At 37.6% G+C, this 20854-nt stretch overlaps 1 protein-coding gene across 2 annotated transcripts in view; it reads right to left on the bottom strand.

Annotated features, from left to right (window-relative positions):
* The window catches only part of LOC122526901 (tropomodulin), a 79601-nt gene extending 59405 nt beyond the window's left edge, over positions 1 to 20196 (bottom strand). The window contains exon 1 of one of the 2 annotated variants that reach the window (XM_043650546.1): positions 19483 to 20196. In XM_043650546.1, the coding sequence (XP_043506481.1) occupies positions 19483 to 19662 (180 nt within the window). In that variant the 5' untranslated portion in view covers positions 19663 to 20196. The remainder of the gene's footprint in view (positions 1 to 19482) is intronic. The other variant, XM_043650547.1, reaches the window with a different exon arrangement.
* Positions 20197 to 20854: the final 658 nt, after the last annotated feature.

Here is a 20854-nt window from a genome sequence, read left to right as displayed (position 1 = left end):
AATTTACTATGTTTAGTAATATTACTAATGTAAATTGTAATATTACTAATGTTACTAATATTATTTACTATGTTCTATGTGGCCAAAAATCGCTTCCTATATTTTTTTAGTCACTATATAAATTAATATACTTTAATTATAATTTTAATATACTTTAATATATATTTAATATATACTTTAATCACTATACATTTTTTTCAATTTCTTTCCTTTTTTACAGATTAAAGTACACAAAAGAACAAAATCATGTTGGAACTTAAATTTACTTGAACTATAATTTAAAATTAATAAAATTAATTTTCTCTCATATGTTGATGTTTTATTAAACAAAAAAAAATAGATGGGAAGAAACTTCTTTAATGGGAATTTTGACCAACCCTATATAATTGCACGCTCAATGCAAGATTTTCTGTTGAAAGCGATCTTCGAAACAACGATACTGAGATCGGTTGGTCCTCGCCATCATTTTTAAACGGCATATTTATGAGCGAATGCGTATCTTCCCGGGGCACACAGTCTGTTTTTTTTTTTTTTTTTATCCGTGAAATATAAATTGAATTTTATTTCACGCTGAAACTACTGCATTTGTATCCGAGAGAAACATATTTGCGCATCTACGTGAATAATTTATGGTTTCGTTCGTTATAAATGTAGTCCTGGCAATTTTTTTATATTTCATATCACGGACTGCCTGTAATTTCCAATGCAAATATTACATTTCCAATTTATTCCTTTTTTTTTTTTTGCTCTCGTTTCCTTTTTTTTTTCCTCTCATCTTCGATGCGATTTATCAGAGAAGTTTCGGCGCAGTTATTCATCGGCTCAACAGCGACGCAATATTGAATTACATATTCGTTAACGTATTAAAATAAACGGCGGATCTCGATATCGCGAATTGGAAATCGTCAAATAAACGTTCGATAAGAATATCGTCACTTGTGCAATTGTTCGAATCGTTTTGTGACTCCACAACCAATAGAATCTTTTTTCCTTTACCAATCTATCCCTACTTAGCGCGTCACATGTCGCAGATTTTTCGTTTCTGAGAAAATAAACATCAATAATTTCATAAATTATTCAAACAGTTATATTAAATTGCGAACTTAAGATTAATAAACGCGCTGAAATAATTTCCAACAATTAGTTACGGTACAATAGTCATTTTCACATTTCAGATTCCGGCGCGTCTTCGTACGAGGCAAGGAAGCCTCGATCGATCTTTAATTAGCCATCGCAGAAATAAGGCTTGCGCGTCCATCCGAGAGTGGAACAGAGGACAATGATACTTATAACGACGGAGCATGATGGCAATGGTCCGATACGACCAGCTGACGACGATTCGTCACACGATATATTGGCGCCTGAACCCCATTAAAATTGACCAAGGATTTTCTGTCACGAGTACAGGGGATTGCTGGGTACCACTTACTATCGTATTTCCGTCCCGATTTGAACGCACGTATCGTGGAAGCTGCGATCTAAGTTTAGGAGTACACGATCAGTTTACCGCGTTCATCGACGGATCCAATAAAACGAACGTGTGAACAACGTACTGAGCACTCGCCTCCTTGAAATCTATTTCTCCGCTTGGTAATTGAACTCGGTCGGAAATAACGATGACTCTGTGTGTAACGTAAGGGAACAACTCCTAATTTTGCAATCAAGATGACGCTCAGATTCAATACCAATTCTTGTATTGATACTTGCTCAAACAACATGAATAACCTTCTTTGTTTGCGAACAACGAAGAGGAAATATTCTACTGGAAAATATTTCAGAGACTTTCGCAACAGCGAGGGAGCATGGTGCAATTACGAAAGCCGCGGAATATTTCATCGAACGTCTTGGAAACGAAACGGGCGAGAAGTAAGATAAACGAATCTACGTGTACAAAGTAGAGTCATATTTTTAAACGCGAGTGATGAAATGAACTCGATCGTACCCGACCGAGAATAAAACAGCGTGTTTCCCACACTTTTGACAAAACCTACCAATCTTCCTTTACCGTGAGCCCGCGTTCGCGATAATGTGAATATCCGTTGAGTAAAATTGTTGCCAATTAGGCAGCCGTGAAGTCATCTTGACCAACTTTATTCCTAATCTCCTGGGAACTTCTAATCGTTTATTTCGTCGCCGACACTTGAAACTGAAATTGCGAGGCGAGTGTATTCTGAATTAGCGAGTGATCGAATTATTCGCGAGGAAACGGATAATTGGACGGGGTTGGTAGATTAGGTGTGAGAAAGAGGGGGAAAAGAGGAGAGAAGGAGACAGTGAGAAAGTTACAAGTGAAACAAATAGCGTTGAGCGTCCGAGTTGTATAATCTATAGTTCCGCGAAACTGGCAGTAAACGAGCGGCCGTGCTCTCGAATTAGTTTCCATCCAATAAATACCTTTCAAAAATACGACCCTCGTGAATAATATTTTTCGAGATGGTGGCATTTGTATCCATCAAGAAGCGAGAGGAGCACGAAATAAATACACAACTCATGCAACAATATGTGTAATCGCGGAATGGATCACCTCTCGTTTTGCTCTAAAAATATCTAGTCGGAGACAATGAACAAATTAATCAACGTTAAGCGAGTGAACCGAATTAGTATTCCAAAACCAGCCAGCGGAAAATTAATTTACTAGCTTTTACGATGCCCGAATGGCGGTAGTGAAACAAAAAAAAAAAAAAAAGAATGTGAGTTTCGTAGCAAGTGATAATTGATCGTGGCTTTCGAAACGGCAGTTTCTCTCCTTTCAAGTCAAAAAATATACATGTTTGGTATGTAACAACTCATGTAATGAGTACGTAAATGACCAAAAAGAACCAAATTCAATTTAGTTCGCACCTATTATTTGAAATAAACATTTGAGATCTGTATTAATTCAATCTGTATTAATTTGAGATGTTCTGGAATTCTATACTATAGAAATAAAATTTTACGTTGTTATATTATTGCAATTCCACGTTATAATTTTCTTCGTCTAGAGTCTTATATTATAAAAATAAAATCTATCGTAGATTTGTAATATAGTTCACTGTACAATAATTTGAAGAGAATAACTGATCGTTTCTTGTTGAAACTTTCTGATTAAAGAGAACTATAGAAATTTCATTCACCTTTTCAAAATGTCTTCTGTTAACAAAGTTCTAATTTAAAGAACTAATTTTTTTAATCGCGAATGCTATTAATTTACAAAAACAAAATCGATCCAGAATTAAATCAACATTGCATGCGCCATAATGCATCGTAAAAGTTTGCAGAAGCGAAGAAGGTAAATAATTTCACAAGTATAACGAGCTTTAATTAAGTTAATATTCGAACGTAATCAAAAGAATAGTTCGAACGTGCACGAAATTATTCTTGAAAACACGTTTGATTAAATTTCGATTAAATTTCTTCAAAGTAAATTCTTTGTCCGTAGCTTTTCCATGAAATTTTCCCTGCATCTCATTGTCTCGATAACACGTTCTCTTTGAAATTCTCTCGTTAGACTCCTTTCCAAACTTTCCCCGACGACTCTCGCTCATTATGCATTGTTTATTTCGAGAAACAAGTCACACGATCCTCTAAATTCTCTCCTAAATTTGATCTTAACATTCTCGCGCTACTCCTGAAAACTTTTGCACTTTCGCCGAACTTGCGACTATCGTTGTGTCGTCGAACTTCAAAAGAGCCAATTATTCGTGATAAACCTTTACTTCAATTCGTTCGTTGATAAACGTGATAACATGGATACGTACATTTTTCAGACAAATCATACAAAATTTCTGAGAGAAATGTAATTGCAATTATAATTTCATTTGTCAATTTCTCAAAAATCATTGTGCACTTGTTTTTTTTTTTTTTTTTCTTTTAAATCATGGTGCATTGTCAAATTCATTTCTTCAATTCCAAAAATTCGCTCGATACCTTTTTTTGTTACTGCTTCTTTTACGTAAGTTCTATCATTTCATGAAGTTAAAAAAATAAAAATTGAAACATTAAAATAAACTACGTTTATGAACTAACCATAAAATTCTCCTTTCACCAACAATCCAAATTGTGATTAGGGTATTTCAAAGATTCGCCCATTCTTTTCATTGCTATTTTCTCTACAATTCTACGTGGATTCTACAATCGTATGAAACTAAGAAAAACTATCTCTCGATTCTTGAAACGACAATTGAAAAAAAAAAAACCATTCAACAACACTCTTTCGAACGAAGTAACCACCAAAGTGCCAAAGCTTCCATGATCCTATCACTCGCCGGCTAGCAATCGCAAAAATCATACGACGCTTCTTATTTTGATCACGCTCGGTGGCCGACCGATTTTCGGTTGAAAGCTAGGCGAAACAAAACTCTCGTGCAACGTGAGAGCGATCAATTCGCGGGGGCAACTGGTATTCGGTGGATTCATGGGCCGAAGGAAGGCGGGATCGAGGAAAGGATAAGCGGCAGCGAGGACGGACAACGAAGCGAATCTATTTCGAGAATCGGCCACGGATCGGCCTCGGTGCGTCGAGCATGACCGAGCATCCAACCACGCCGGGTGGAGAAAGAGAGAAAGGGACGCGAGACAGAGAATGTTCGCTAATTGAGACGCCAGAGGCATCGACCAGAAACCAAAACGGAAACCGCGTTGCCTCTCTACCCCCGGTCACCAGCTCGCACACTACCTGTGTACTCTCTCTCTCTCTCTCTTTCTGTCTCTTTCTCTCCTTCTTCCCTGTCGACATCGACTGCAAACTGCCCCTAGGTCCTAGACTCGCAACGATTCCACGCGATCTTGCTTGCTTGCTCGATCGACGAGCTCGGCGAACTCGTTCCACCAATGAATTCACGTCCGACCAATTCACGGCTGACCAACCGATCGCTTCCTGGTTGACTTTCTGTCGATTGATCAAAGTAACGATAATTAAATACCACAATACAATAAATATTCAAGAATGATTTCGTTGTTTCGAGGGAATCGATCGAAACGTACACGTGTTGTCTCTAAAATCCAATATTTGTCTCAATCAAAGATGATCGAATGTTCGAATGTTTCAAGTAAATTACTTTTCACGAGCAAGTCATTTCTCTTTTCGAAGAGTAAAGCTAGACCTGTACCTACGCAAGCAATTATATTCTAGTCGCAAATCGTCGCGTCTGACTGATTGCGAGTCGCAGAGGCACCTCATCTCGTCTCGTATAAATCGCGACAGTAGTCGCATTAAAAGTACCACCGTATAAATAGAGTTTCCTTTTTTTTTCCTATTCTATTTAACATTCAACCAATGACGGCAACCGTAAACTCGCGTGAAACCGTCTGCATTCGATTCAACTGCAAACGAGATACGTTTCGTTTACGACTCTTAATTGCCCATAGAATTGAAATCTGTAAGACAGATCTTTAGGTAGGATTTCAAAGTCAGTCGGTGAAATTGACGCGTTTCGGGTCTAGGTTTATCGCCTAATTTCCCCCTTTGAACGAAGAAATTTCACTCTATTTTTCCTCTCGTTCCACCAGATCTGAAGTCTGAACCGTGACTGAAGTGACGCGTTTCCACTCTATAGTTTCTCCGTGGAACAACCGTTCCGCGTAACAATGTAGCGTTTCCACGTTTGATCTAGCTTCTTCCTCAGACATGCATGGTACATCTTATGACATACTGGCGTTACTCGGCTTGCCAAGTGGTACATTTCATTCAAGATTGCCCGTCTTCTGAGTAAAGGTCATCCCATTTGCTCGACCCTATTTCCAACCTATTATTCACCGCAGTTTGACCGAATAATCGCGTATCTCGACTGCTGCGAGGTCGGCAAGTATCGAGGATTCGAGTCGCTTCTTACGCTCGAACTTCAAAACAAAAGCATCTTTTAAAATGAAATATAACACTATATTGAGAAAACTTGGTTTCTAATAGATTTGTAAATGATTAAAATTTTTCCTCACGTTGTGCTTATTTTCTTTTTCTAATATTTTTATAGGTAAGTAAATGAGCGTGAGTTGTAAAGTGGCAAAGAAAAATTTATTTTAACGTACATATCAATTCATCTGTGATTACTATATAGGTAGTGATCAATGTTAGAAGGTCACTAAGTATATTAAAATTTTCTAATATATTCTAATATATTCATAAGTAAGTAAATAGGCATGAGTTATAAAGTAGCAAAGGAAAAATTATTTTAACGTACATATTAATTCATCTGTGATTACTATATAGATAGTAACCAATGTTAGAAGGTGACCAATGTTACTAAGTATATTAAAATTTTTAGCAATTTATTTTCTAATATTTTCATACGTAAGTAAATAAGCGTGAGTTGTAAAATGGCAAAGGAAAAATTATTTTAACATACATATAAATTTATCTGTGATTACTATATAGATAGTGGCCAATGTTAGAAAGTTACTAAGTATATTAAAATTTTTAGCAATTTATTTTAAGACTCCGTTTTAAATTTGCACGAGGGAGGACAATTAACGGAGACCTATTTGAAAATACAATGGAGAGATTGAAGTGAGAAATTGTTGCTTTATCTAATACACTTTCATTACGCGTACTTAACCATTTTCTAATTTAAACGACAATTCATCACGTTGTTAACATTCCATTAAACAATCGAGGTAGGTTTTAAACGCGTCGAGTATTTCCGTCTAATTGATGATCAAGTGAAAGGATATGGACGGGGCCAGAAAATTCCAGGTACGCCGGCCAACGTCAAATGTTTGAATTCGCTGCAGCTCGCTAGTGTAAATTAACGTTGCAGGTGGGTTCAAGCTCAAAAGAAATATTAACGATAAATACTTTCAACGAACTCCGTATTTATACTCCTGGCAATTAACGAAAGAAGAAAGAACCCTCCAGCACCAGTTACAATATTTAAGCACATTCAATTGAAAACTCGACGGAATTTAATTCTTATTATTTTTCCTTAACGATCAACAACTCCAAACAAACAATTTCCAAATCTCTGTCTCAAACATCTACGATCCATTCCCAACGCTTAAAACTAATCAATCTGATATAATTAACCAACGTGAAAATGCAATCGTCTAATCTGTCGAGCACGTTCTTGAAAGCATTTGAAAATCTTTCCAGCCGTCAGAACCTCCCTTATTTCATCACGAACCGTGCATGAACGCTAAAAGCAGTCCTTGCTCTTGCTCTCGCTCTCACGCGAAACTGACCTAGCACTTTCATCGCTACAATCAATAACGCGACTTACCAGCGTCCCTCCAACAAATCAAGCAAAAACGACGTTCAGGTAGAGATATCTTATTCCATGTTCGCGCAAACATTAGTACGCGGAGATATATTAGCGTATGGATTCTCGAAATGTAGTTTGTAAAGAAGATTTACAACAGAGACACCGATCTGTATCCTGAAGTAGCATATTTCGTATTTGCTCTGTTGCTCTCGTCAAATATAGTTCCGTATGTTCAAACGTTTATTTCCTAAACTTTTCCTTTGCACGTGGTTAAAAGGATCGAGGGGAAATATTTCCTCGTATATTGACAATCAAAGTGAGAGAGAGAGAGAGAGAGAGAGAGAGGACTGACGTTTCGAATTGACGATCCTATCCACGCCACGTTGTAATTCACGTTAAGAACGACGTTGCCAAGGGTGGAGGCACAATGCGCTAGCATCAGCCACGAGAAATTCCAATTCCGACTGCAACAGGTCTAAATAGTGGCGGGAGCCAACACCGTGCTCTATCGTGAATATAAATAAGTCAGCCCGCAAGCAATGACGTGGAATGGCTGTTAAAACAGACGCAGCTACCGACGTCACAAATGATCGTGCCCATCGACAAACTCTGTAAACCACCACTCGAAATATCCGACGCGTACGTACTCGGCGAGTCCACGCCGCGCCCTGGCCACTTCGGCAAACTTCGATTGTTGCGTCTCGTGAAAATTTAGAATGTTAGAAGGACTTTTCGTTGGAATTAGAATTCAGAATTCTTGGCGTTTTGAAAATTATTACAGAATTAATTGGAATTAAATGAACGACGTACAGAATAAGTAATGGACAATTTCAGATTTCGATCTCAGTGATAAATTATAATTATAGTTTGTTCGGTATATCGTGGATTGTAGAGAAACAAGAGATTCAGAACGTTGGGGAGATTTTATTAATTGAAATTAAATAAGTGACACATAAAAATTTCAGACTCTCCTTTTTCTACGTAATTTTCGTATCAGATATTTCTACGTTTGTGTATAAATTCCCTTTTGTAACATGTAATTGAATGAAAAGCGTGTTTGCAAGCATTAAAAATTCACTTTCAATTCCGCTGACGTCCTCGCTGACGTTTCAAGCGAGGAAGCAAACAAAAATTATGAGACAGTATGGGAAGTCATAGCTAAAAGCATATAACTGACTAAACGCGGAGCGAAGATTCTGAAATTACTCGTGACAGCATTACCAACGTTGTCACGACCTTGTGTAGCCTCTATCTACGATGATGTCATCGTGCGCGATTAATGTTTCCGCCGAAATCGTCGACCCAGACTTCATCGGCCTCGCGAGCGGCCATCGATCTCGTAATTGCCGCGATTTACACTGAGCTTTCTCAGCCACCGCCACCGTGAATTACAAACTGAGAACTCGAACGATCGTTGCCGACATTCATTCAACAATGAATTACGATGCGTTTGAGTTTTCTTTTTTCTCTTTGCCTTTTTCTCATCTACCTCGACGCATGCAACATATTGTGTCGATATCTCTTCTTTAAGAATTAATAGTAATAACAACAATAAATTTTATGTTAGATTTAAATAAAGAACATCACGATTAATATTGAACTTCGATAAAAATATTGCGATTGTCATTAAATTTTAATAAAAAAAAAAAAAGGAACACGTGTATTTTAAAATTAATAATTCTATCAGGATCAATATCTTCTATTACGGAAACCTTGGTTCCGTCTTTTCTTTTCCATAATGTAGGATTCAAAGATACTTCGAACTTTTATTCTTAGCAAAAATTATCGACTGAATTTGCTACAAGAATTTTCCTTGTTTATACGCAGCCTGTCGCTGACGTAGATTGTAAAAATAATGTAAACTGCGAATTATCAATTATCCTTGCACTTTTTTTTATGTATATACGTATCGTCGACACACACTCAACACGCAACAAGTTCGAGATAGCAGCGCTCTTGTCGCTCGTTGCCAAAACGCATCGCGAATGTTTAGAATTTTATCGAAGGTGTGAATTGCAGAGGTCGCGACGTCGTCACCTTACGTTGCTCGAGGCTCAAGGTCGATCGACCTAAACGCGAGACGAGATTTTTGTCAAGACTCCACGCTCGTGCCAAGAATCTCACGATGCATGCGTCGTTCTTTCTACGTGTCACCGCAATTTTACGTATGCACACGAGAAAAATACACGTACTGATTTGTCAGTGTCGGAATATTTTTAAAAATTATGTCAATCTAAACCCTATCGATTAAACAGAACATTCTGCGTCAAGTTGGATTGTTGTACTTTTAGAAATAGAAATTTGTTACGAGACCCCTCTTCTTGTATAACAATTTAGACTCTTACCCTCTGTCAGGAAGAAACGGTTATCGTTTCATCGCCTTTAAGTTGAAATTTATTGAATCGCAGTGAGCTTCGTCTTTAGAGAAATAATGCGAGGAAATTTTTCTGCGTGCTTAGAACTTGTAAAAAATTATGGCTCCATTATAAAGGAATGTAAACTTCGATTCGAACTTAATTAACAATGATTGCACCTATTTCATTGTAAATTTGCCTCAATATTATAATGTGTGATAAGACAACGTTTAATAGGTTGCATGACACTTCAGTATGCATCTTCCCACGATGAAATTTCGTGAAATAACTCCTCTGTGAATTAATTAATACTCTTGTTCCTTCTTCTCCGTAAAATCTCATTTACCATCGTAATGATATTAAGTTGGTACAGGATAACGTGTAATATAATGCACAGGGTGCTCGAGAAAGAAAAAAAAAAAAAAAAAACTGGAAGAGACAAACCATGGAATTAAAATACAGGGGAACAGCGCGTGTAAGTAGATGTGGTTCGTCTATAGTCGGACACGTTGAAACTCGATTTCCCTTTCTCGTTATGCTTATTCTCCATTCATTTGCAAACTATTTGCGCAACTTGTCAACGCTTAATTTTACAAATTTTCTCAATTGTTTATCATTGTCGATGATCAGTCATTAATTATAAATCAATCAAGCTTAGATATTTATTTACGTTTAAATAATATTTATTCTATTCTTCCTTTTATCTTTTTTAAGAATGTTTATCTTTTTAATTTCAGACATATATCTGTTATTTCATTCTTATTGATGTAAAGTGGAAAATAAATCGTTTGTTTTCTTCAGAGTACTTTGAAACTTCCTTTTTCAACTGGTATAAGAAGAAATCACATCTGACCATCTGTAACTTGAACCTTAAGAATGTTTATCTTTTTAATTTCAGACATTTATTTGTTATTTCATTCTTATTGATGTAAAGTGGAAAATAAATCGTTTTTTTTTCTTCAGAGTACTTTGAAACTTCCTTTTTCAACTGGTATAAGAAGAAATCACATCTGACCATCTGTAACTTGAACCTTCAAGGCTTTCAGGTTCTTGCAGTTAAGACTCTTTACGGCTTCCGGGTGTAAGCCTCGTTTTTTAAGAGGTTTCCGACATCCTACTTACACTAACACCGTCAGCAGCTTGAAAACGTACGTACAAATACAGTTTGCAAGAACTTTCTGTTTGCGATTTATTTAACTCAGTTTTTCTTCATCTCGCAATTACAACTATTAGTTATTCAATTTTTATTTCAATTAAATAATTATTCTTATATCCTCACCTTTCCTTGTGAAATAAATATAACATATAAAATATCCAAAATATGTTGCTTATTATTATAATACACCATTTATGATAATTTTCATAAAATGAGGAAATATAATTTTAATGTTCCCGCAATTGCAAAGATAATTTTAGTAAATATATGCAGGAACATACGTCCTGCAATTTAATCAATTTATCTTTAATCTTCTTTAATCTCAATTTACCTTTGCTACTTGATCTACAGTAAACTATATTGTTTAACTCATCATTAATTTACTTTAATGCACGTTTATGCTCTCCTCAATGAAATCATCTTGCTAATTAATTCGTCAAATTAATCAATTAATTTTGGCACGGAGTATCAATTTATTTACAAAAGAAAAAGAAGGATCTATCAAAAAGATTCACTTTCAAGTTAAACGTTGGCTGCGTTCACCAAGCCAGAAACGCGTCTTGTCGTTAGCATTATCGAATCACTCTAAAGTTACATCGTTATGACAACCTACTAAACGTTTCAGAGTAACTGCCTACCACCATAAATCTCGCATCTCACTGTCACCCAAGCCACAAATTAAGACCGTGGAATAATTAGTCACGCGAAGATTGGATTCATTTCCATAAATCCTATAGCCAGCCAAACCGACTGCAAATTCTCCAACGACGTTCTCACCCAGACAAACTTCCCTCTTTCGGCATTATTCCTTTTCTTTTCTCTTCTTTAAATTTTGCCATTCTTTCGTCACGCGCACCTTCGTATTAATTTTTATTCACCTCGCTGGATTTTATTCACCTCGACGAGCGGCGAGCAGAAAAATCGAAAAAGGAAGAAAAGGAAAAAAAAAAGAAAAAGAAAAAATTCGAACGAAAAGTTCGAACTCGCGTTAAACGAATAAAGAGACACGCGGCGAAGAGTTTCGATGAGATTAAGCGAAGAACGAGAGGCAAACGGTAAGAAACAGGACGGGAGAACGTCCACGCGTAAACTGGATGGCTCTTTCGTAGTTTGCGAAATTCAGCGTGCAAATTACTCGCCGTGCTTCTGACGTCCAATTAATCATCGTAATTTTCAGTTACTTGTCCGTCTGGCAACCGTTGAATTATTCTCTGCTGCCAGACCGAGCGCCGATTTCTCTACCCCCGCGTTTACACTCGGGATTACACGATTCTACAGAATTTTTCCTCGCCGAGGCTTCAATTCAATTCCAGAATTCTATTTCGCGCGCTTTCGTTCACGCCACTTTGCGCGTATCGCCTCGTCAAAACTTGCTGTTGTTGAAAGGCGAAAATGAAATTGGTTGAGCTGATCGATATTTCGAACGGTTAGAAGCGAATTTGTTTTTCTCATACTTTTCCAACTACTCTTCAGACGAAATAATTATCGTAACATTGTTTTATCGCATTAGGCTGTCAAATAATAAATGTAAGGTACTAATCAGGAGTTGTAATATAATATAGAATTTAGTTTGTAAGTGGTAATTATGATATTAAGAGGATTTTAATACACTTTCAAATTCAATAGCATTTGTCCAAAATGTAAACGTTCAAACACTGAATTTGGAAATAATTTTTGTTTCATACAGACATTCTATTTTAAAGTGAATCTGGGATATCAAAACACAGGCACGTTGCAAAATCTTTGCCTGGACTTCAACATTTCCACCGTGATCTTTCAAACATGTTTAGCTTGTATTTTAAAGCGATAGCACTGTGGTTCAACGCCATTCTATCAAAGTATTTACAGAAATTCTCCATGTTGTAGTGACTCCAAATTTCTTTTTTAAATTTCGGTAGGAAAATATATTTACTACTGCTACTTTGTGAAAAGAAACTTTGAGAACATTTTCAAATATTTCTTAAACGTTCCTCCTCTTCCTAAAAATCTGTACAACCAATCGATCTAAACTACAGTTACAGTTCCAGCTAGATAATTCTCGAAATTATTTCTCTTCAATTTCACTCGCGATAGAGTGAACGAAAGAAGTCTAGCCTCGCAACGGATTTCTCATTCCACGATTCCCAGCTACAATATCCAGAGATTTGCGCATTGTAAAGCAAGCACGGCAGCGGATGTGCAGCGCAGTTTCGCATGATTACACTTCGACGAGAGCGCCAGCGCTGCCAGTAATCTAAATTTCCGTGTTCTCGTTTGCGCGCTCGTCTCGTTTCCTGCCGTGAAAATTCGCGAAAATTTCGGACGAGTATATATCGTAAATACGCGGCGTCGTACGTGAAACTCGCGAACTGTTGACTCGGAAGACGGATGAGAAGAATGACAGAGGAGCGAGGACAGTGATATGATTCTGCTCGCGACGCATTAATAACTAACCTGACGTCAGTTTTGCATTTAATCAAATTTGCAATTTTGATCTGAGTAGCATAGTTCGTTTTTCTTTTTTCACTCAATTTGCTCCTCGCCGATTCCTTTGCCGCATTCAAGGAAATCAATTTCCAGATTTATTCTGATGGTACAATAATTTTGACAACTATTTGGTTTCTTACAAATCTATATATCGTGTAAATTCTGATCGATGAGTTATAAATTAATTTTTTACTGATAAATCAATAACGATAGAATTTATCAACTTATTTGAGAACTTTCGAACTACTTAGTTAATTATTAAACCTAACTGCGGAGCCTTTATTGTGAAATTATCAAACATACACAAATCCACTAAAAAGGATTGTTTATTTTTATAAAAACGTGAACTAAAATTCTATCGAAAACTACAATCAATCGAATCTTCAAATATTTACAAATAATATCCACTTTCAATATGCAATTTTCAAGTGCATGTTATACCTACAAACGAGAAATAATTCACGAATTCGTGAAATTATGAATAATCTCCAAAGCTTCGACGAAAGCTACCCTGCTGAATATGAAAAAATCTGCAGCATCAGACTTTCAAAAGTTTTCAAAGATCCCAAATCTTCCCGCTCAGCCGCGAAACAGCGTATCATTCGAATGAAAAAAGAAAACCTAGGGACCTAGAGAGCAATCGTACCGGATGGAATATATTTTTTTAACGGATGTTGAGGATCCACGAAACGAAAGCTGATCGAAGCCTCGCCCAGACCTTGGTTCTATTTTAAAAGCACGCCGGGTACGAGTGTTCGATCTCTCGAATCCGTTCCCTGGTCGCAAGAACCGAAGAAGCGAAGAACGATTTATCGTCTCATCCACCCCTCCTGGGCGAGTCTACTTGCCACTTTTAAGTCGATTATCGATACCAATACGAGAACGAGGAAAGAAAACAATTTTCCTTTGGTTGCTCGAGGTTGCTCTTCCGCGAGAGAGCGATTGCCGATTTAGACGATGCTCCTCCTGTTTATTCAACTTGAGCAGTTTCATCTGCGCGACAAAAGGACGATTATCTGTCCTCATTTACTCTCAGACGACGATTCAGGTCGCAAATTGCAACATCCCTCTGGCTATAACGTCTCACGTTTGTTCTTTGTAATTGTCTCCGCGCTTTCAATCATTCTTGAATCATTCGATTGTAGGAATTAATGATTCGACGCTCGAGACAGATAAATTTGGTTTCGAGTATGGCACGAGGTATGCGTACAAACGTAGTTTCCGATCGTCGTACACTACTTGAATTATTGAAAGATCTGAGATTACGTGAAATTATGAAGAGAATTTTCGAACGCCGTATGTTATAATTTGCTATATTTCAAAATTTGAATCCTTTTAAAGGTTTAATTCGTGAAATAAATTTTAGAGTTCTTTAACGATCCGTTTCATTTATGTCAAAATGCATTTACGCACGCAATTTAACGCCATCCAGAAAATGGCATTCATTTTGAAGACGGTAGAATGCATTTGCGCTTAGATTAAATTACAATTTTCGATCATTCGAAGAGGATATAACTCAAAATCTGTATCGTATCACGTTTCAAACAAAATATTCTAAAACTCGATGTATCCTTCTTTCAAAGAAATAACAAAAAGGCACTGTCTATTTTAAAATTACAACTTGTAAAATACCATCTACAATTTTAGACAGATTTCACCATTGTTTTTTTTTTTTTTTTTTCTTAAACAACTTTCCCCGTTCGCCGTTAAATTTCCAAATTTCATGAGCTCCACGCATCCATTCACCATAACGCAGACACCTCCGAATATCTGTCTAGTTCAAATTTAGGATACGAGTCACGCTGAAATTTTTCAAAAACAACGCTATCATATGAAAACAAAGCCAGAACACGATGTGGAAGCCGGGAAGCACGTTACCCCTCCCGGTTGTGATCGGCATTTGGAACAACGGTTGACATTAATTCGTTCTCCAATTTCAGCGTTCTGTTTCGTTCGTTCTCCGATTTCAGCGTTTATAGAAAGCTTCGTCCCCCCTCCCCTTCACTACCGTTTCGCGTAACGACGGAATTTACGCCGATAATTCAACGTTTGCCCTCGCAGACACGACAACAGTAATAACGATGAGAATGATTTAGCTTGGATTATCCGCGGCTCCGAAGGCGGCGCACACATCGGCGCACGTGCGTTTCAGGAATTAATGCTTCAAGACGGCCAAAAACTATGTCTATCTTCGACACGTCTATATGGAACGTCCGGCAGAGAGAGAAAGAGAGAAAGAGAAAGAGAGAGAGACAGCTGGCTGAAATCATCCTCTTGCCAAGCGCGACCGATGCCGACGCGAGTTATTATTGAAATCTTCCGAGCGATTTCGCTTTCGTGCCCGTGACGACCAACTTTAATTAAATAAACATTTATCCACACGCGCAAAGACCCGCGAAAACGAACGTCAACCAATCGAGAACCAAACGTTTCGAACGTCTTTGAAAAAGCAACGATTCCAGCAGCAGATACAATGTTCGTCTATTGTCGAATATGTCGAAATTGTTATCCTATTATCGTTTATCTCCCTCGTTGTTTTCGCGATGAATACTTTCTTCTTGGCCGTGCGCACTCGATTCTTCGTGCAATATAAATTGAAAGCGTGGGAAGATGCAGAGTAAAATTTTTGTATTCCTTCCTTTAGAAGGTGGAAGTATAAGAAATTGAAAAGTTTTGTGCACTACACCTTAATAAAATAAAATATTTCAAAAATTACTCAATCCTTCACGTTATTTTAAATATTATTGAAGAGTTTAATAAAATAAATCCATCTCGATATTTTACTGCAAAGTGTATGTTAAAGTGTATATACTTGTTAATCCAAATTCAAAACGTCAAAAAGTAAGGACCTAACAATTTTTGACATTGATATTTATTTATTTTTAAATTGTTGCCATTTAAGTTGTATTTATGATTAAAACGAAAGAATCTGTTCATCTTTTGGATACGAAATTGACGGGTACTTCAGACATTTACACAGTCCGAAATTATATTACTTTCTCTATTGTTTCCATCTTAACCTTGTGAGAAATGTCAATATTATCGTTGTGTATTATGAGTTATGTACACTATTTAGTCTACAAATCTTTAGTCTAGAGCCTGCACCCTTTTTGAATAAATTTCTTTTCCATTCATTTACAACCATCGACCAAATTTCAACTCTACGAAATTCACTGACAAAAAAAAATACAAAAAAAAAAAAAAGAAAAAAACGAAAAAGGAAAGTAGCAAATACACATGTATACGTAGAAAACGCATCGACAGGCAATCGATCTCGCTGTAACAAATTCGCCGGGAAATGCGGGCAACGACTGAGAGAATCGAGCGCGAAACAGAAGACGATTATCGTTAATCGGAAGTCCCAATCGCGAGAAACGTTCGCCAAGGCATTCATCGGCCGGATTTACGTCGCGCCCTCTCCGCCATTCGTTCCCAGCAGTTCGAAGCGAGTCGGTTGCCAGATCTAAAACCGTCGTACCGACAATGACGTAGAATCTGAGTAAATCGTGCCCGTTGTCCGTTCATTTTGCATTAAACGCCGCCCGACTAATCTTTCTTATTCCGGCGTCGCGGCCTGTCGCTTCGTCGCGTCGATTTAATTTCGTGCTCGAACTACCCTTTTGTCTCTGACGAGCCTCGACAGCCTCGATCGGATCGGGTGGCAACTTCGCGGAAACCGGCGCGCTGCTGTTCCCTTTTTCTTCCCTCGTTGAGGAAAAAAAAAAAAAAAGAAAAAAATAGGAATCCAGCAACTTTGATGAATCGACCAAGACTTGCGCTTCATCCGCGCGGATGTTGGACTACTCGTTTCTATTTCTGAAAGTTTTTACTCGGATTTTTTTCTTTTTCTTTTTTTTTTTTTTCTCTCTTGGAGAATGTTTGTTGTTGGGAGAAAGGGATCTTTTGTCAGAGATCACCGCTGTAAATGTCGGCTGTAAAGGTTTCGTGAAGGTTTCTTGCTCTATCGTTAGTGTTCTGCGGGCTGTTTAGAGTTTAGAATACGAGGTCGTGTGAAATGTAGGTTTACGATTGTGCGTTGTAATTAACTACGATTTGAATATCTACGGGCACACATAATAACAAACTGTTGTGAATTTTGAGAGAAAGAACATTTTGAAGAAACGAAATTTTTTGAAATTTTGTAAAATCTGAGAATATATTGGAAAGATGATAGAAATTGCATATAAAATAAAAAAAATGAATGTTTTCAAAGAAGTTTTCAAACTAAAATTTTTGATTCTTACTAATAATTCTGACGTTCGATCAATTTGTACTAACTACGACTAATTCATTCAAATTTAAATCATTCCTGCCCAAATACGGGTGTGATTTCAATCAGGGATTACAAATAGATTGCGGATCCAGCTTACGATTGATTTAGAATCTAAGTTTATATTTCCACAGACTCGTTGATTTTATGTGTTAGCCTCGAATAAACTGAGTTCAGTTTGAATCGTACCATCACGTGCAATGAAATCACAAATCGTTTCGAATATTATTGATTGACGATCGAAATTTATAGAATTCCCAACAGCCTAATTGTGGCGTTAAATTCACCGATATCGAAATTCTTTAACTGACAGCGTTAACACATGAATAAAAACAATAGAATGGAACTATTCAGAATAATTTCAACAATAATTTCGCTTTCAATTATAAAACAATTCAAAGCCTGTGTATTTTAAATATTTAATATAACATTCAAAAATTATGCGTTATCGTATCGAACATCGCAAAGAAATTCCAATACTTCGATGCTTCAAAATATTTGCCAGGATCAAATAGGTGAAACAGAATTTCAAACATTTTCAGAACTAAAATCTTTTAAAAAAATTTATGCGATATTGAAATATTTTTTAGTTTGTTTTATATACAAGTATTAAACAAAATGAACCATCGTTCTCATTTATTTTTATGAAATATTGGAGATAGACTTGCAGAAGATAAATTCGACGGTTACCTACCGAAATTAGAAAACCGTTAGACTTAGTACAATTTGACCTATGCATTTCATAACTGCACAATTTATGGCATCTTTGATCCGCCCACGTTCGACAGTAACTAATCCGTGAATAGTACAAATTGTTAATTGCGCACGACTCGACCAATCCCAGTTCTCAAATAGAAATCATCACGTACCATAAATTTTACAACAAATAAAATTGTCAAGCGAAACTTCAAAAATTTAAAATCATAGGTAGATAGGCAAATTTATGTTTTCATTGATTTAAAAAATAGGATCTATACTATACTATATAAGTATATACTGGTTCAATTTAGAAATTGGAAAGGGAACCAAAATTTAAAAGATGAGAGACAAGGAGAGCTTGATAATACTTCAAAGATATTAGATTTAATTGCCCAAGTTAATGAGTCTTGGATTAAAGAGTATTTTTATATTCTCAGATGCATAAAAATTCGCAGTCTAATTGCAATGTAAAAATCATGTGAAATTTTCGAGAAATTTAGAAAATGAGATTAGAGAGAATGCAAGGTACCAATGAAATTAGTATTCTGCCCTGCGTACGATCTATTCATTGTTAATGAACCACGGGTGTCATACCCGATCCTCGACGAGGCCGAATAAAGCTACGCGTCAAATAATGTTGATAAATCCCACAAAAATCTGCGGATCGAAATAAGCCCGTTTATCCTTGACGAATATCAGAATGAACCGAGGTTCTCGAGCAGACGTTTCGTCGAACAGAAGTTTCTCCGTTTATTTTTGGCTTGCACGAATCGTACTCTCAAAAAAAAAAAAAAAAAGAAAAAACCCCCCGCCTTAAATCTTCGTGTATTTATTTCGGTTTGCCGCGACAATAGAGTCGATTGTTCGATTATCGACACACTGACATCCATTTATGTTACATCAGCGTTGTAGAAGCTAGTGAAACGAATTACAATCGTGATTCTTTACTTTACTTATCTTCAAAACTGATGCAAAATTTGTGAATCGATCGGATGTATAACTCATTTAGTGCCTATACAGAACCGACTGTCAATTCCGAGCATCGCAAAATAATGACAATGAAAAATTACTAAACAGAGTTGTTTATCATTATTACGTAGTCTCTATCAGAACAATAAACTCTAAAGTTCCAAATGTCGTCAAAATTTGCGTTTAAATGTACGAATCGTTCCTGATGTTTGGGGGATACTTTTGACAAAACAACTGACAATTTGACACCGCTTCTCTCGCTAGATAGAATAGACAGAATTCGAGATTTGAGGCACGTTGCAGCGCGTTTCAAAGAAACGCCCACGTTTAGGGGCGTCAGCAACGGGCCGTAAGATACCGTAATCGCACGTGTCATTTATACGTGTCGTCACTTACTTCTTGGATCTTGTAGCTGGTCCGGATGGTTTTGCGTTTGGTGGTGGTAACCTCGTAAGTCTCCTCGACGGTGGGCGCCTCGTCGTCCTCGTTGTTGTTGCCATTATTGTTACCGGCGTTTGAAACATCCTCACCGTTAGCTGACGGGGTGTCGGGATCGAGGACGTCCGTCGCATCCATCCCCGTGTTCTCCGTATCAGCTTCCAGGTTGAACGATCGTGTCAACGAACGAATCGAAGAGACTCGAGAGTAACTCGATACGTATTGTTATCGATGCTTCCTGTTTTGTCTTATTTCTCTTTCTCTCTCGCTCCCTTGCTCTCGCTCGAGACACAAGCAAAAGTCGAAACCGAGGTCACGTGACAGGTGGAATTGCAAGAATAATGGCGGAACTCGCGGCACGAACACGCTCCGTGTGAGAATCGGCTCGTGCAACGGGGCCGCGCGAAAAACTTCGACGAGCAACTACGACGAAACTATTCCGGGATCGACGAAGTTCTGCGCGAAGCGGAGAGACTGGCCGTACTAAAGCACCGCGGTTCGAGAAACCCGCAGCCGAACGCGTTCCCGCGCGCCTTTCAACCAAAATAGATCATCGCCAAGCTTTCCCGAAGGAACTGCACGCGTCGTAACACGCGTAACCCAGTGTTCGAATTCGTCGTTCACTCCAAACGATAAATACTCGCGGCGAGTCGATACTCGAGCTCGATCACTATCCAAGGGATGTTGCCGTTCAAATTCGCGTCTCACCGCTGGCCACCGCTCGAACGCGTCTACAGGGGATCACGGGAAGAAGCCGCACAACCGTCAACCGCGAGACATATCGATTATGAAAGAAATCGATCGCTTCGATACACAATGGCTTCCCTCGGTGTGTCTCTAATATGATTATTGTTAGTTCTATTTCGCGTTATCTTCACTCGACTGTTTTCTTCTCGTTGTGCGATCTCGTTGCCGGTTGTTCGTGAGGGATTATGTTCGCACGGAAGATGAATGAACTCGCGAGGAAGGAATGATTGTACATATATCGCAACTTTAAACTCGAGCTGGTACGACACGAGAATTCCCGAGGTTTTGTTTCGTTTGAAGGTAAATTTGAAATACACGTACTTAAATATATACTCGTTTATCCTATTTCGTGAAACTGTCTCGTAAAACTGTGCGTACGCAAAGCTCGTTTTGCGATAAAGTTAAATTGTTTGCTCGACGGAAAATCGAAAAGTGCCGATCGCGCGTACCGTGCTTGTTCAAGTGTGGACGTTCGCGCCATCTGGTAATACACGCGGGAACTAAAATTGAAAGAACACATGATTAAAAAATGTTTTCGACTATCTTATATTTCATATACATGATTCATACAATCGATATTCTT

Source organism: Frieseomelitta varia, unplaced genomic scaffold, assembly GCF_011392965.1.
Source record: "Frieseomelitta varia isolate USP_RPSP 00005682 unplaced genomic scaffold, Fvar_1.2 scaffold_203, whole genome shotgun sequence".
NCBI lineage: Eukaryota > Metazoa > Arthropoda > Insecta > Hymenoptera > Apidae > Frieseomelitta > Frieseomelitta varia.
The sequence above is the reverse complement of the archived record's forward strand: the minus strand, read 5'-3'. Positions and strand labels throughout refer to the sequence as shown.